The 16,426-nt window shown below is 36.7% G+C and overlaps 1 protein-coding gene across 7 annotated transcripts in view; it reads right to left on the bottom strand.

Moving 5' to 3' along the window:
* LOC150078374 (protein hu-li tai shao-like) overlaps window positions 1-16,426 on the bottom strand; it is a 459,870-nt gene that overhangs the window by 146,126 nt on the left and 297,318 nt on the right. For all 7 annotated transcript variants that reach the window (XM_090385317.1, XM_090385315.1, XM_090385320.1 and 4 more), the window contains exon 14: window positions 13,926-14,084. In XM_090385317.1, the coding sequence (XP_090241443.1) occupies window positions 13,926-14,084 (159 nt within the window). The remainder of the gene's footprint in view (window positions 1-13,925; window positions 14,085-16,426) is intronic.

The raw sequence follows: 16,426 nt of genomic DNA, 5'->3' as shown, positions 1-16,426 counted from the left end.
AATTAAATGATACGTGAAAATCGGAAGAATATACGCGATAATCGGAATAATTAATACGTACTGTAATATGTACATACTAACTAAACTAGTTGACATTTCTGTTCATTGACATTTGTTGGTGGGGGCTGAAATTTAAAACAGTAAAAAGATAAGCAATCAATAACAAAGAAGAGGGCACACACAAATTGCAAGTAACACAACACGGGCAAGTGAGAACGGAGTAACAAATTACGAAGCTTTAAAAATAGGAATGAAGAGAAGATTCTGAAAATTATTTTTTTTATATGATTGAAGATTCCATGGAAGTGTAAACACATTTTACCATAATAACCCACAGAATTCCAGCTGCCGGTATTATCGCAAATTCAATAAGATCGAGTTTACTGTCCGTTTATGATAGATTGCACTAACAGAAAAGCCCAATAAACAGGTGACTGCTAATTGTTTTTATTGTTTTACGGTTGTGACCTCCAAAAATCCGACCGAACTACGTGGTACGGTCGGAGACAATCATAGGGTAATCTCCAGTGCTGAGGTCTCCTGCCCCGATTAAACGGCATTTTGTCCCAATTAAGCGAAGTAAACCCTGGCTATTTTCTCGATTGGTTTTTGTTTTTTAAGATTTGCCCCAAATAAACGGCTGCCCCGATTAACCGGTGGCCCAAATAACCGGAATCCACTGTATTAATAAGGCGTGACTGGCATATAACTCACAGAAACAGATGACTCATGTTGTTACTGATGGCATATATTGAGGGGCGCTAGCCCCAGTTGACGTGCCTTTCAATGTAAGCCTTATGCAGTAACGACATCAGGATACTTTTGATTTGTTATTTTGTTAATATTTGATTTAGTATGACTTCGCTAATTATAGTGACTATTTGGTGCCTTGTGGGTTATGGTCATACACTAAGCTTTGGCTATATTGTTAAAAATAAAGAAACATTGTACTTACATTTTCGCAGGCATATGTAATGTTTAATCTAATCTGATGGCATTAATCCGTTCTGACAATTTTACTTTTCAGTCATTTTTATATGTTATTCAGGTATTAAGAGATTTTATTTCTTTTATATTAATATATATATATATAAATACAGTGGAATCTCGTTAATACAAAGTTCAAGGGACCTAAATTTTCAAGTTTTGTAATAACAAAGTTTGTAGTAACGAGGTCCCCCAAAAGTGTCAAAGTTTTACCTTTTTTTTTTTTCTTTTTTTTTCTTTTTAGTACATACTGTATATCTAAGAATAATAAAAACTAATAATAATATCAAAAATAAAAATTAATAAAATAAAAAAAAGCTTTGTCTAACAATACAATAATAGGAATAACATATTTTTTAAAGATTTTATTTTATTTGTAAGATAAACTAAGAGAAAAGCAATATTAATGGAAATTAAAATATTGCACAGTATATATTTTGATATATACAATATTTTAGTATCACAGTAAAAAGAATTACAATCTTAATATAAAAGGAGACAAACCATTAACTTTTTAATAAATTAATCTAATTTAAAGAAAGAATCCAATGTTGTTTGCACAGTTTTTGTCTTATATGCATTTTTAACTACAGCATAGACATTATACATTATCAAATGCAACAGTTGTTTCTTTATCAACGTTACTGCAGGCCAAGACATTCTCTTTATGTTCAATGCATTTTGGGCTTCTTTTTTAGATGGCAGTATGCATGCTTCTTCACTTTCGCTGTTAACAAAAACATCATCGTTTTGTTTGGTACCCAGCAGCTCTTCTGATGATGGCATTGCAGTGGTAGCAACTTCATCATCCACTTTCACAAACTCTTCAAATTTGCCAACAAAATCCAAATGCTCCTTCAGATTCCTCCATTCCTCACTATTGCTATCACATTCGTCTGCTGGACCATGTTTTTCGTGATTTCAAATCCACTCTTTCTGAAGCAGCTGATTATTACACTATATGTAATTCTTTCCCAAGCAAAACAAGATTACGGATAGCATCCGAGACATTCCAATTTGGCTGCAAATGTTCCCTCCTTCTATGTTGCTGATCAAGTACCTCATCAAGCGCAGCATGCTCAATAAGGTATGCTCTACTGAGGTTATAAATAATGCCTTGATCTAGTGGTTGTATTAAACTGGTGGTATTGGGGGGGTAAAAACAACAGCCATAGATTTGTCAACTTAAGCGTCTTGGCAGAATGTGCTGTACAACGGTCTAGAAACATCAAAATGTTCCTTTTTTTCTGAAGCCATTATTCTGTACAACTTTGATAACCAAGACTGAAAAATTTTGACCGCAAGGCAGGCACTTCTATTGGCCTCAATCACAGGAAGTTGGTTAGCTGCTTTAAAACATCTCTGCTTGGAAAACATACCAATCACAAGTGGGCATAGTTTTGTACTGCCATCTGAATTGCAGCATAACAGAACAGTGAGTCTTTGTTTACTTAATTTTCCACCATGACAAGACTCTCCTTGAACAGCAAATGTTTTGTTTGGCAAAAAATTATAAAATAAACCTCTCTCATCAAGATTAAAAATATCCTTTGCCACATATTTTTCAAGGATGGACTGTACAGAACGCAACCAGTCTGTAGCCTTTTCTTTGCCGACTAATACAGACTCACTGCAAACATTTTGCAAAACCAAATTACTCCTGTCTTTAAATCTTTGGAGCCAGCCACTGCAGCATTTGAAGTCGCTAATCCCATGTTACTCAGCTAGATAATTTGCCATTTCTTGCAAAATTGGACCTGATATTGGCAAATTAGATGCATGCATTTGTTGGTACCACTCAAAAAGTTTTGTTTCAAGCTCCTCTTGTTTTGCACCATGAATTTGTTTCCTGTTTTTCATCGCTGCTCCAGTGTCACGCACTTCAAGTCTTTTTTGGTTTTTCAGTATTGTAGATAAAGGGATATTGTATTCCTTTGCAATATTCATTTTGCTTCTTTCGATCCTATCAGCTTCTTGTATAATTTTTAGTTTAATTTCCAGGCTTAGTTCTGTCTGTCTACGTTTTGTTGCCATAACACTCCTAGATAAGATTTAATATAAACAAATTTTAAATTAATTTAAAGACACGAGTTCCTAAAAAGACATCAGCTCAGATAAAATGGCACAAAAATAAATTGCTGTACACGATAGCAAAAGACTTTCAACTGGGGTAACAATTGCAATTGACCTTATTCCCATGGAGAGCGAGGGAGTGCTTGTAAACAACTTAGAAAAACTTTTTATTCGTTTGTTAATTTAAAAACTCATCCCCCAGAAAGATGTTTTTCAGAGTGCACTTGAGGTTGTAGCTACCATAAACTGCTTTTGTTTACACAAAACTAATTTCTAACAAGTCAGTGCCATACTTTGGGAAGTAGGGAGCCAGGTGGCCGGGGACAATAATCTGATCGCTCTGCCAAGATTTGTATTAAACATACAAAATGACAATATTTATTTCTCATGGGGTGAAAAAGAACTTTGTAATACATATTAACCAAATTTTTTAATAAACGAATATATCTACCGTATTTCCCCATGTATAAGACGCACCTTAATTTTGGGGCCCGAAATTTGAAAAAAAAAATGTATTACATAAAGTTATTGAACTCAATTTTTATTCATCATAAAATTCATACAGCTCCTCATCACTGTCAAAACTCCCATCCATTAGCTTGTCCTCATCTGTGTCTGATGACGAATCACTGTCTTCATATATTGCCTCATCCTCAGTTCCATCTATGGCATTTGAAATGCCACACTTCTTAAATGACTTGAGAATGATCTCAATCTTGATATTATCCCAGGATCTTTTCACCCAGGTACAAACTTCTCCTTTAGTTGGTTTCTTCACTCTTTCTGCTGGTGTCAAATTGTCCCCAGAAGACTTCATCCATTGGTTCCATTCGTCTCTCATGGCTGCTTTGAAGGGTTTGTTAATGCTGACATCAAGTGGTTGGAGCTGGGATGTCAAGCCTCCAGGTATGACGGCAAGTTTTGTTTTTTGCTCTGCAGCAATCTTCTTTGTATTTTTTGTTGTGTGTGCCCTGAACTGATCAAGCACCAATAGGGCAGGTTTGCATAAGAGCCCACCTGGTCTCCTGCTCCAAACTTTCTCAAACCAGATCTTCATCCCATCCTGATCCATCCAACCCTTGTCATGAACGTGGACAATCACTCCTCGAGGAATGTCTTCTTTTGGCATTGTTTTGCGTTTGAAAATCGGCATAGCATAGGAGGCAGCTTGGTTCCGTCGGCACAACAAGCTAGAACAACTGTAAATGGCTCTTTTCTTGTCCACTTGTCTTCACAGTTACAGTTTTCACCCCCTTCTTATCAACAGTTCTGTTACTTGGGACATCAAACTGAAGGGGGACTTCGTCCATATTTGCAATCTGTCCCAACTCAAACTGATGTGTCTTTCGACATTGAATGACAAAACGATGAAATTCAAGGACCTTCTGCTCATAGCTTTCAGGCATCTTTTGGGTAAGTCTGGTGCATGTACGCATGCTTAGTCCATTCCGTTTCATGAACCTGAAGCACCAATTGTGTCCTCCTTTGAAATCAGTAACTTCTTTATCATCAGCAATTCTTCTTGCCTCATGCTGAACCATCTTTGTGGACACAGGAATTCCAATTGCCCTTTGCTCTTCAATCCATATCTTCAATTCCCTCTCTAAATCAGGCCATTTTGCTGACTTGCCTCTAATGGCCTTCTTCTGCCATGGTGTTTTCAGTAGGGTTTCTTCTTCCCGTAGCCAGTCTCGGATTGTTTTCTCAGTTGGAGGAGGAAAATCTTTTCTGAAACGTTTTGCCCAGAAATGGCTCAGAAAATCTTTTCTGAGCCAATTCTGGGCAGAACATGGCAAAACGTAACCTAATATACTGGTAACAAGTGTGAAACAATGAGCGCAAAGACAACAAGCGCAAAAAAGCAGGAAATGCAAGTAAAAAAAAATCTACAACCACAGTATAAGACGCACCCAGTTTTTAGACCACACATTTTTCGAAAAAAGGTGAGTCTTATACATGGGGAAATACGGTACATAGAAAAGCCTATCCTTTCGCAGGGTAATTGGTATGTGCTTCATATAAACGAGTACTTTGTATAAACTGAGTTTGTATTAACGAGATTTTACTGTGTATATATATAATTATTATGAATAATAAAAATTAAAATTAAAAAAAGTCGGATTTGAAGTGCGATAATATGGATTATTTTTATTGTTATGTGTAGAATTTAAATATAGAATTTAAGTAGTGCTAATAATGAAAATACCGTGTATCCTGGTAGCGATATGTGTGTTGAACAAAGGGTGGAAAAAAGAAAAAGTGTAACGATATAAAAGGAATGTAACGATATAAAAAGAAACAAAATGCAAATTTTGAAAAAACAACGTGCAAATTTTTAAAAAACAACGACCAATATGGAAATAGCATTGCAGTATTTTTCATAACTTTTGTGTCTTCGTCAGAGGTCATCCACCAAAATTATGAAAAAGAACAGCAATACTCTTACTTCTGTTTCTGACATGTTCTGTATGTCAAAGAGCACGTGTAAGAAGCTTAGGATTACGAATTATGCTCTTTGACATACAGAACATGTTAGAAACAGAAGTAAGAGTATTGCTGTTCTTTTTCATAATTTTGGTGGATGACCTCTGACGAAGACACAAAAGTTATGAAAAATACTGCAATGCTATTTCCATATTGGTCGTTGTTTTTTCAAAATTTGCATTTTGTTTCTTTTTATATCGTTACATTCCTTTTATATCTTTACACTTTTTCTTTTTCTTTTTTCCACCCTTTGTTCAACATATATATCGCTACCAGGATACACGGTATTTTCATTATTAGCACTAAAATTCTATATTTAAATTCTACACATAACAATAAAAATAATCCATATTATCGCACTTCAAATCAGACTTTTTTAATTTTAATTTTTATTATTCGTAATAATTATTGTCCTAAGCTTTATCCAGGTTGAGCTCACGCCGCCTAGAACAGCTTATATACACATGTTATTTCTTTTTTCTACCTGATATTTTTATATATTCACCATCCTATCCTATTTATTTTTAATTTTTATTATTCGTAATTATATATATATATATATATATATATATATATCAGTAAATATTAACAGTTTGTAAAAATTTTTAAATATCTGACACGTGGTCATTGTCTGATAAAATCTGACTGAGTGTATAAGGCTCAGTCAGATGGGTAAAAGTGGTAAAACGTGTATCATTAAAATCCAGGCATTCTATTAAAATTTGTTTTATGGATAAATTTGTCACAGGACTCACACCTAGGAGGGTCATCAGCCCTCAGCAAATACGAATAGGCCAGATGACTGTGTCCTATGCGGATCCGGGCAAGAACAACTTTTTCTTTTCGATTACTGCACAGACTAGACTGCCACGGTCCAATTACAGGCTTTATATCATATAATTTGTTTGTGGTCTGTCTATCCCATGAATCCTGCCACTGGGAGTGAATCTTTTTATGTATCGGTATTATGTAGTCTGTATGGGGGACTGACAGGCAACAATTATTAGTGGGAATTGCTGATTTGGCTGCAGCATCAGCCATATCATTTCCTCTAATCCCAATGTGGCTGGGAATCCAGCAGAAGCAGATGTCATATTCATGTTCATGGAGAAAATAGATCCTCTGCTGAATTTCAGGCAGAATTGGGTGAGGGTTGTATCTCACCGACAGTAAAGCCTGAATGACACTCAAAGAATCAGAATATAAAATAAACCGTTGGTACTGGCATTTATTAATGTGATTCAAGGCTAACTCTATCGTGCAGCTCTGCAATGTATATGCTGGATTCAGGAAGAATCTGCAGAGACATAATAGTGTCTGGAAAGACAATGGCAGACACATGATTCTGACTTTGAACCATTTGTGTAAACTGGCAGGAAGTCTGAGTGTTCAGCTCAGTGTGCTGAATAGAGCTGCAGGTAGACAGATGGAGTCTGAGACTTTACACAGTTGTGAAAGGAAAAAGTCAGGTGTTGGAATGTGAGCATACCAGGGAGGAAGGGTATGCTTTTGGTGTTTGGGCAACCTTGTCTACTGTGATGTTAAATTCTAAGTAGCTCTTGGATGTGAATAACGAAAGGACGATTGACAGTCTGTCAGACATTGTACAAATTTTCCAAAAGTGGCTCAAAAACTGATACCCACATATGATGGTCTGGCAGGGATTTCAGTTTTAAAGTGTAATTAAGAGACAACTGCTTACATCAAAGCAAGAGCAGTGGTTCACTTGCTTCCATGTATACCCTCTACACAGGAGATGTTCAAAATGCTGAGGTAGCGATACGGATAACTTGATGATGGACAGGGTCCAGCCACTGAAGTACACTGTCTCTGGCTGAAGCATTTACCTTGGATACGTAATTTGGTTTGGATTGTAAAAGTGCATGGTAGATGAGTAATTAAGGTGTATCAGTCTGCACCCCAACACAGAGGAGAAACAACGTACAAAATTTAGTACTCTCGTGCACTTTCTACTGAGCTGAGATATGTTCCAGAAAGGTCAACTTTTTAACAAATACAAGTCCCAAGAATTTTTTGTCTTGCACTGCTGGAATAGCATTTTGTCCCAGCCTCAATTCAAGTTCAAGATGAAGATTCAGCTTTTGACAAAAATGTAAAAAAAAGGATCTTTTGCAGTGAGAACTTGAATCCATTAGCAAATGGCCACAAATTAAGGCAATCAATGGCTTGTTGCAGTTGTCTTTCAATAACACTCATGTTTCATGACTGAGAGAATATGTTAAAGTCATTACCATAGATGGTGCTGTATACAGTTGAAGGAAACCGTTCTATGATGGCATTTACTTTGACAACAAAAAGTGTGATACTTAATAGTGATCCTTGCAGTACTCCCTCCTCTTGGCAAAATTGATGAGAGTAAGAATCTCAGATGAACTTGGAAAGACCGAATGGCTAAAACGTTTTTAATAAAAATGGGGAGTGCCTTCTAAGGTGGAGGCTATACAAATCTTTTAACATGTCATATGCTTTCTCCATATTAAAGAATGGGACAAACAATGTTCATGTTTAAGGAAAACACCCCGGATGGATGTTTCCAATCTAATAAGGTGACCAGAGTGGACTGGTTCCTTCGGAAGCCACACTGGATACTGGAGAGAAGGTTGTTTGATTCTAAATACCATATTAAACGAAAATTAACCATTCTCTCCAGGGTTTTGCAGAGACAGCTAGTCAAAGTGATTGGGCGATAATTAGTGGGAATTTTAGGATCCTTTCCCGACTTTGCAAAGGCAAGAACAATTGCCATGAGCCAGGAATCTGGGAACTGCTCTTCACAATAGATTCTGTTATATAAAAGGAGCAGGTGATCCATACATGTTGGTGAAAGGTGCTTAATCATTTCATAATGGATGCCCATCTGGTCCAACAGCACTTGCCTTATAAAGGGTAAAAGCTCTTTTTAGTTCCTGCATAGTGAATGGCCTATTGTAGGGACAAAGGCCCTTTGGTGTGAAATTTAGTGCCTGTTTCTCATATTTATGTTTCAGGACAAGGAACTCTTGGGAATAGGAAGATATTCCAGCGATATTTGAAAATGTTTCTCCAAGAGGATTGCTTTTGCAGTTGGCTCTGCAATAGTGCATCCATTATATTCTAGGTTTGATGAAGGGTGAGATGTATGTTTTCCCTTCATTTTTGGGATTTTATCCTAGACCACCTTAGTGCTGGTAGATTGGGGAATAGATGACGTAAAACGGATCCATGATTCCTTCTAACTCTGATGGCAAGTTTGGCATGCTTTGGCTCATGTGCATTTAAAAGCTATAAGGTTGGCAGTGGTAGGATATCATGGGAATATCCCCCAAGCTTTGTTTTAAGCTTTTTTTCTGCTGTGTACTGTGAATTCCACATGGTTTGGGAAAAGGCGGAAACCGGGTAGATGTTTTTAGAATTGCAATTTTGGCTGAATGGACGATATTTTCTGTAATGTACATGACTGCACCATTGATAGGGTCTTGACTGATTGCAGTGATTTCAAAATTTGCTTGATGTTGAAAGGCATTCCAGTAAGCCTGATTGAATTTCCACCGTGGTAACCTAAAACCAAGACATGGTCCCCCACTGTGTAAGCAGGTTATCACAGGAAAGTGATCACTTCAATATGGGTTCTCCTCCACTTCCCAAGTGAGATAAGGGGAGCAGATAGAAAGATCAATGGCAGAAAATGTATGGGTAGGCAAGTGGAAAAAGGTGTTTGTTCCAACATTTAGAATGGAGAGGTCATTGTCAGTTAGTATGCGGTCTATAACTCGTGCCCTTCCATTGATGCTAGCACTATATCACATCACAGGGTGTTATGTCCATTAAAATCCCCAAGAAGTAAGAAAGGGGAAGGCAACTGCATTACAAGATCATCAAGTTCTTTCTGGGAGATGTCAGTCCCAGGTGGCAAATAAATAGAGCAAAGGTTAATAAAAATCCCACTGCAAGGCGAATTGCAACAGCCTCTATGCCGGTTGTAAGTAGCAAGGGTTGAACTGGGGTCTGGTTGCACACGAGGATAGCCACACGAAGATGAGCAGGGCCATCCACAATTCTAGGTCTATAAAAATTTGTGATGTTATGCATGATGGGGTCATCATTTGCCTTTAGCTAAGTCTCCCGCAAGCAAAAGCAAACTGTCTCGTGCTTTTGCAAGAGGGCCTTGATGTCATCAGTATTTCGCCAGAATCCACGACAATTCCATTGTAGGAATTTAGCCATTATTTTGGCTTGGTGGGTCCATCAGGCACAGTGGGACCAACAGCAAATTTTAAATGGGAAGCATTAAGAAATACTATTCAAGGCTAAAACCTAAATGGATGTCAGCTGAACTGATGAGACTTGTGATAGAGAATGAAAATGCATGGAATGCATATCAGCTGAGGGCTTGATGGGGCCCCTCATGTTGGTTTTTTTTCAAGGGCATTTATCCTACACCTCAAGCACTCGTGGACACCCATCAGAGAGCTGAGTGGCACCTAATTTCTCGACACCTAGCACGCACAAAGGCATCCTCCTATCTAGAAACCTTCCATCTGATCTGTGATCCAGTATGCATTCTGTCCTGGTCGATCCACTGGTAATATACTTATATTACCCATCTATGGACAAATTAAATGGAAAGGGGAAACTTAAGAAGTTGCTCTTGACATATAAAAGGTCTTTGATCATGTCTGGCATAAAGGTCTTCTAAATAAGCTTCCTTACTTATAGTTTGCCAGCTGTTTATTTTAATCGGATATCCAGTTTTCTCTCTGACCACTTATTGTGGGATGGTAGATAGCTCTATTGTCTTTAACTTCCAGGGGCTCACATTGTTGATTTCCTTCTACTTCTGCCTTTCTCTCTCTCTCTCTCTCTCTCAGGGCAATTCAGCTTTTCTTTTTTTTTTTTTGCTGGTGCAGCATAAGTCTCGGCTTCCTTGCACCATATGGCTAATAATAAAATAATAATAAATAAAAAAAATAATAATAAATAAATAAAAATAATTGTCAGTTGATACAGAAGCCTATGGTAGATATAAACTAGTATGTAATCAAGTCACAAAGATGGCCAGGCAAGTAAGGCAGATTACAAGACTCTGACAAAGAATGCAAAGAACAGCAGCAAAGACTCCTATGCTAATATTAACAGTAGAAGGAAGGGTTGTAACACATTGGACCAACTGATAGAAATAGTTTAACTGTTGATGATCTTGCTCAGGTTGTTGATGAGAGCATCCTTGGATTCAGAGGAGGTCCCTGTAGACTGGACATGTGCAAATGTATCCCCAATTCACAAAGAGGGATCAAAAGGTGACATGAGTAATTACAGGCTAGTTAGCTGAACTTCTGTTGAAGGGAAAATATTCGAGTCACTGTTTAAAGAAGTAATGCAGGACCATATAGACAGAAATGCAATTATACTGAGGTCACAGTATGGACTTGTTAAGGAACTGTCTAGTGTAGCCAACCTGACTGGCCACAAAAGACTTTTTTTTAAATGAATCCATATTATGATGCAGTGACAAAGTGGACCAGTATAGCATATCATGGTCTACTTCCCTCAACATGTGCAGTACGCAGTATCAAAGGAATTGGATGCAAAAAATAATTTTGATATCACATATCTGAATTTCAGATATTTGATATCAAAATGTTGATACTGATGCACATAAATTACTGCTGTACAAACTGGAACAATGTTACATTAAGGCCAACTTATTACTGGAATGGGTAAAGGGATGGTTGAGTGGGAGAATACAGAGTGGTTATCAATGGGCATTGCTTCTTGTGGACTAATGTTATTAGTGAAGCCCCCCCTCCAGGGTTCGTTGCTGGACTCTTGTTTTCTGTATTTATTAATGATAATGATGAGTATATATCGGGTTTAATGGCTATGTTTGCAGATGATACAAAGGTTGGGGGGGGGGGGTAATCACAGTAATGAAGGTATACTGCTGAAACAAGATCTGTAAAAATTAGGTAGATTGGCTCAGAAACGGTAATTGAAGTTTAACATTTACAAATGGAAGGTGCTGCATATGGGTAGTAATAATCCCAGGGTAATGTATCGACTGTGTGTTATTACACTCAGGATATGGAAAATGAAAAGGACCTGAGGTAATCATGCAATCTAATATGAAGTTTTTTGAGCAGTGCAGACAGGCTGCCAGGACATCACATGGGACTTTTTCAATGATATACAGGAATTTTAATAGCATGGATAAAGAGTTTTTATTATCCCATCATATAAGGCAATGGTCAGGCCACATTTTGGGTACTGCATCTGGAGAACTAGTTTAAGAAGAATGTAGAGCTGCTGAACAGGTACAGAGAAGGGCAATGAGATTGGTTGGTGGAACAAAAGGGGGGGGTGCTCTTACCAAAGGAGGCTTCAGTACTGTAAACTGCAGCATCTGGTCAGACTAGGCACCTGCAAGATAATCTGATTGAGGTGTTTAAGGATTTGAATGGCTAAGGAGTCCCCCTAGGGTTCAGTGCTGAGCCCACTGTTGTTTTCAATATATTTTTAACGATATTGATGGAAGTACTGTAGAGTCCACTCATACGGTGAGTTAGGTTCCAGACTGCACCGAAAAGCGAAAATCACTGAAAAGTGGAACACAGCATTTTTTTTCACTTGCAAATGCATATAAAAGCCTAATATGTTTACACTATCATATGCTGTAGGGAGACTGAATCATTGACAATAAAATGGTGCGCTTCTCAGATTTGGCTGCTGAGCGTGTCATGCCAAAAAAGATGAACGTGAATATAATTGAAAACCACCGTATTACTTAGCCGAAAAGTGGGGCCCTACTGTATATCAGGCATACTTAGACATACTGTATGTCTAAGTTTTCAGATAATACAAAGGTTAATGACAGTAATCAAGATAACACTTCAACAAAGTCTAGAAAAATTAGGCTGTTGGGCTAAGAAATGGCAATGTAACACTGACAAATGCAAAGTATTGCCAATGAGTAGTAGTAATCTCAGATTAACATACTAACTGTGCAGTACTACACTCCATTTAGCGGAAAATGAAAAAAATCCGGGGTAATTTTGTAGTTAGATATAAGTTCTCTGTGCAGCATAGACAGGCTTCTAGGACAGCTCATGCAGGTTTTGTCAATGATAAACAGGAACTCTGTCAGTAGGGATAAGGAGTTGACTATCCCTTTGTATAAGGCCATGATTGGGCTGCATCTTGAGTTCTGTCTGAGGCCTCATTTTAGGAAGGACGTAGATCTGCTGGAATGGGTACAGAGAAGGGCAGTGAGATTGGTGAAGGGTGCTCATTTATAGAAAGGCTTTAATTCTGCAAATTGCAGTGTCTAGAGACTAGGCACTTGCAAAGAAATCTCATTAAGTTTTTGAATGGATTGAGTAAGCTCAGTGCTGATGGCATTCTTCCTCTGGCTGAGAGTATGCATGCATGAGGAAGCATATATTCAAACTAAAGAAGGATGGTCGCTGATAGAAGTTGGAAATTTGTCTTCAAGAAACAGGCAGACAAATTCTTGGAGAAGACTGGTGGGCAGCGTGTATACTTTTATTATTATTTTTTTTTTGCTGATACTCTAGAAGCTTGCTTTCTTAAACATTTGCCACTACTAATACTAAATATGCACTGAACCTCTTTTATAATTTAAGTGTTAAATGTTTCAATAATTTTTTTTTTTTTGGAATGCAAGTATTCTTGTCACTCTATTTTTAATCAATTGAAGATCCATGAAATTAAACCATGGTACACCTCAATATTTAAATTTAAATGCCAGCTCTCTCTATATATATTTCAGTATAATAAATGTTTTCTAAACAATGCAGTGAAGCATTTCTTGGCCAGATAATAATTTCTAAAAATTGCTAGTTATTTGCACATCACGTGGCTTTTTATACCCGATGATACAAAGTTCTGCGATTGTGAAGATACTGCATATGAATATAATTCGTATTTCCACCAATAGATATTTATAATTTGCTCAGACTATGCACACAAGGGGATACAAATTCACATTGAGGAAGGACAGTTGCAGAATAGATGTGCTGAAGTTTGCCTATAGCCAGCAGGTAGTTGATTGCAGGAACAAGCTTCCATCAGTTGTTGTGTAAGTTGATAGTTTAAATAAATTCAACGAAGAACTAGACAAACATTTAGAGGGAATGGGAAGTGTGTGATTTTTTTTGTTTTTTTTTTGCTGATGCTGTATAAGCTTGCTTTCTTGCATCATTTGCCACTACTAATTCTAATAAAATACATTTCACTGATGGTATTAATGGAGCCACTCACAAAGAATTTACATTATAAAAAAAAGGTATTTTTTATTTTAAGACAAATTTGTTTTATAAAGTTTTGTTTTGAAACTGATGACCCAAAGAATATAAGAATATTACCTTCATCATCTGAATAGGGGTAAGTAGGTGACTGGGGAGGAGAAGATTGTAAGGATAACTGTGTCTCTTCGACTGGAGTTCTAACTGCATTCTGCTGTTCAGGCACAGCTATAGGCTCTATAAGAAGTGATTTAATGTGATCTGGAATTTCCTCCTCAACTAAAAGAAATAAAAATGAAAACAATTTTTTTTTTATTGTTTCATATAAAACAGGGTAAAACCCCATAAATATATGTATTATAATGCAAAACTATAGGAACAAGACTAAGTAAAAAAATAATTAGTATTATTAATTTATATTAATATTAAAATTTGTATATTTTAAAAATTAATTATTTTTATTTTATATTATATATATTATAAATAGGAGTATCAATAATAGTTTTCTTCCTTTAATTTAAAGCTACTATATCAGTGGTTCCCAAGCTTTTTAACTCGTCAGTTATTATAATTCCAATGAAAATTTCAGGGATGTGTGTTTCCACAAGTGAGAAATTAATTTTGATATATGAAATTATATGCAGCACCTCATCATGCAGAAAGGACATGGCAGTTCAGAGCCTAGTTTCTCAAAGCGTACACAGGAGATTTCCTGATTAATAAATAAATCTGAAATCTGAGGATAAACAGCAAATTATTTTAAATATGGCTATTAATAGTATTGAACGTGAAATACAGAAGTTTATCGACATGGAAACTCCTCCACAAGCTGACCAATTTCCACATTGAAAATAGTTATTTTGTTGTTTGTTTTTTTTTACTATAGTCTTTCCTATAAAAATGTAAATAAAAGGCAACATAGTTATACTCATCATGCAGTATGAATGATGTATTTTGAGGTTATGATGGGCATCATGGCAAGGTCCAATCTACCTAACATTTTGAGGATACAACTCTAAAACAGTGTTAACATGCCAGCTGCTAGATAGTCCACTGGGCAAAATCTATAGATAACTCTCTAGGAGGCATCTGGATCAGCGGGTACATAATCATCCTGTCTCTACTATCCCAGATAGCAATTGGAGGGAGTCTGAAGTGTATATGTGGGGAGCATTGCCAGACCACATTATGTCACAGAGCTAGGTATATTCTTGCTGTTTGTACACCATATCCAAAAATTTTATTACTTCATACAACATGTCCCCCACCTTTTCTTTACCTAGTGAATACATTATGAATAGTCAAACTACTAAAACAAACTTGTTGGAGAAAAGATCTAAACCTCCCAAACACTTCTTAGTTCATTTCAGAAATATATGTGGCCTCAATTACAATCTCAACAATGTTCATTTCTACTTAGTCTGCCAAGCACAGGCTGGTTTTGAGAGAAACCCATTTATCAGTTGATTCAAACACTGCTCATATCAGTTGTCCTCATTATTCGCTGTATGATTCCTATTTCTTCAAAGGTGGTATTCTGCATATAAGGTGTGGAAATAAAGTTTCTGGACTGGTGCTGTCGTGGTCATGTTCAGTGAGTTTGAAAATAAACAAAAGTAGTATGTTGTAGTTCATACTTCCACCAACAGAATGTAAGGAGATAGTCCAATAAGCTGACAGGTTGCAAGCAACAACCAGTTTTGTTAGTAGCATTAATATTCCATGTCATGATTATGTAATGGAGCAATGAATGAATATCAAATTAAACTGGAAAAATCTGCAACAGAAAATGAAATGAATAAAATGAATAAGAGTATGAAATGTTAAAAAAAACTGTTTTGTACAACATTAAGTTGTACCAATGTGTTTGAACAGTACAACTTAATGTTCCCAAAGAAACATTAAGTTGTACCAATGTGTTTGAACAGTACAACTTAATGTTCCCAAAGAAACATTAAGTTGTACCAATGTGTTTGAACAGTGAAGAAACATTAAGTTGTACCAATGTGTTTGAACAGTGAAGAAACATTAAGTTGTACCAATGTGTTTGAATAGTACAAGTGGTTCAAGGGCAATGTGAGGGTGTTCGCGATGACCCAATAAGTGGCTGTCTGTTGATCTCTTGAAATCAGGACAGAGTTGCGAAAGTTCAAAAAACTGTGGGAATAGATCATCCTTTAACCCTCACGATAATTGCTGATGAGTTGAATATGAATAAGGAGAATTCATTTTTGTGTCACACATATCCTCACAGATAAGCAGAAGCAATAAAGAATGTCATCATGAGAAAACTTCAGCCAGACTTCAAGACAACCCTAATTTTCTAGAAGCATCAGAGTATACATTGGACTTAATTCATCACCAAGACCCAAAAGGTTTTGTTGACAGAACATGTCATTTTGTCATGTTTTTGACAAAAAGGATGCAATTCACAAGGTACTGTGAATTGCATCCTGGGTCAGTGCCACCGTTTCCAGAGAAATGGCAGGCTGTTCTTGTTGTATATCCAACTTTTCCTTCCAACTCTTGTATTTCTAATTTTGGTAAACCATTCCTACCATTGCCGGTACAATCCATTTAATTTCTCCTGTAGTTTTCCATCAAATAACAGTAAAGACAGT

Source organism: Mastigoproctus giganteus, chromosome 11, assembly GCF_048544385.1.
Source record: "Mastigoproctus giganteus isolate SK-2022 chromosome 11, ASM4854438v1, whole genome shotgun sequence".
In the NCBI taxonomy this organism is placed as follows: domain Eukaryota; kingdom Metazoa; phylum Arthropoda; class Arachnida; order Uropygi; family Thelyphonidae; genus Mastigoproctus; species Mastigoproctus giganteus.
Note: the sequence above shows the minus strand (reverse complement) of the source record. Positions and strands in the feature narration are given on the sequence as shown.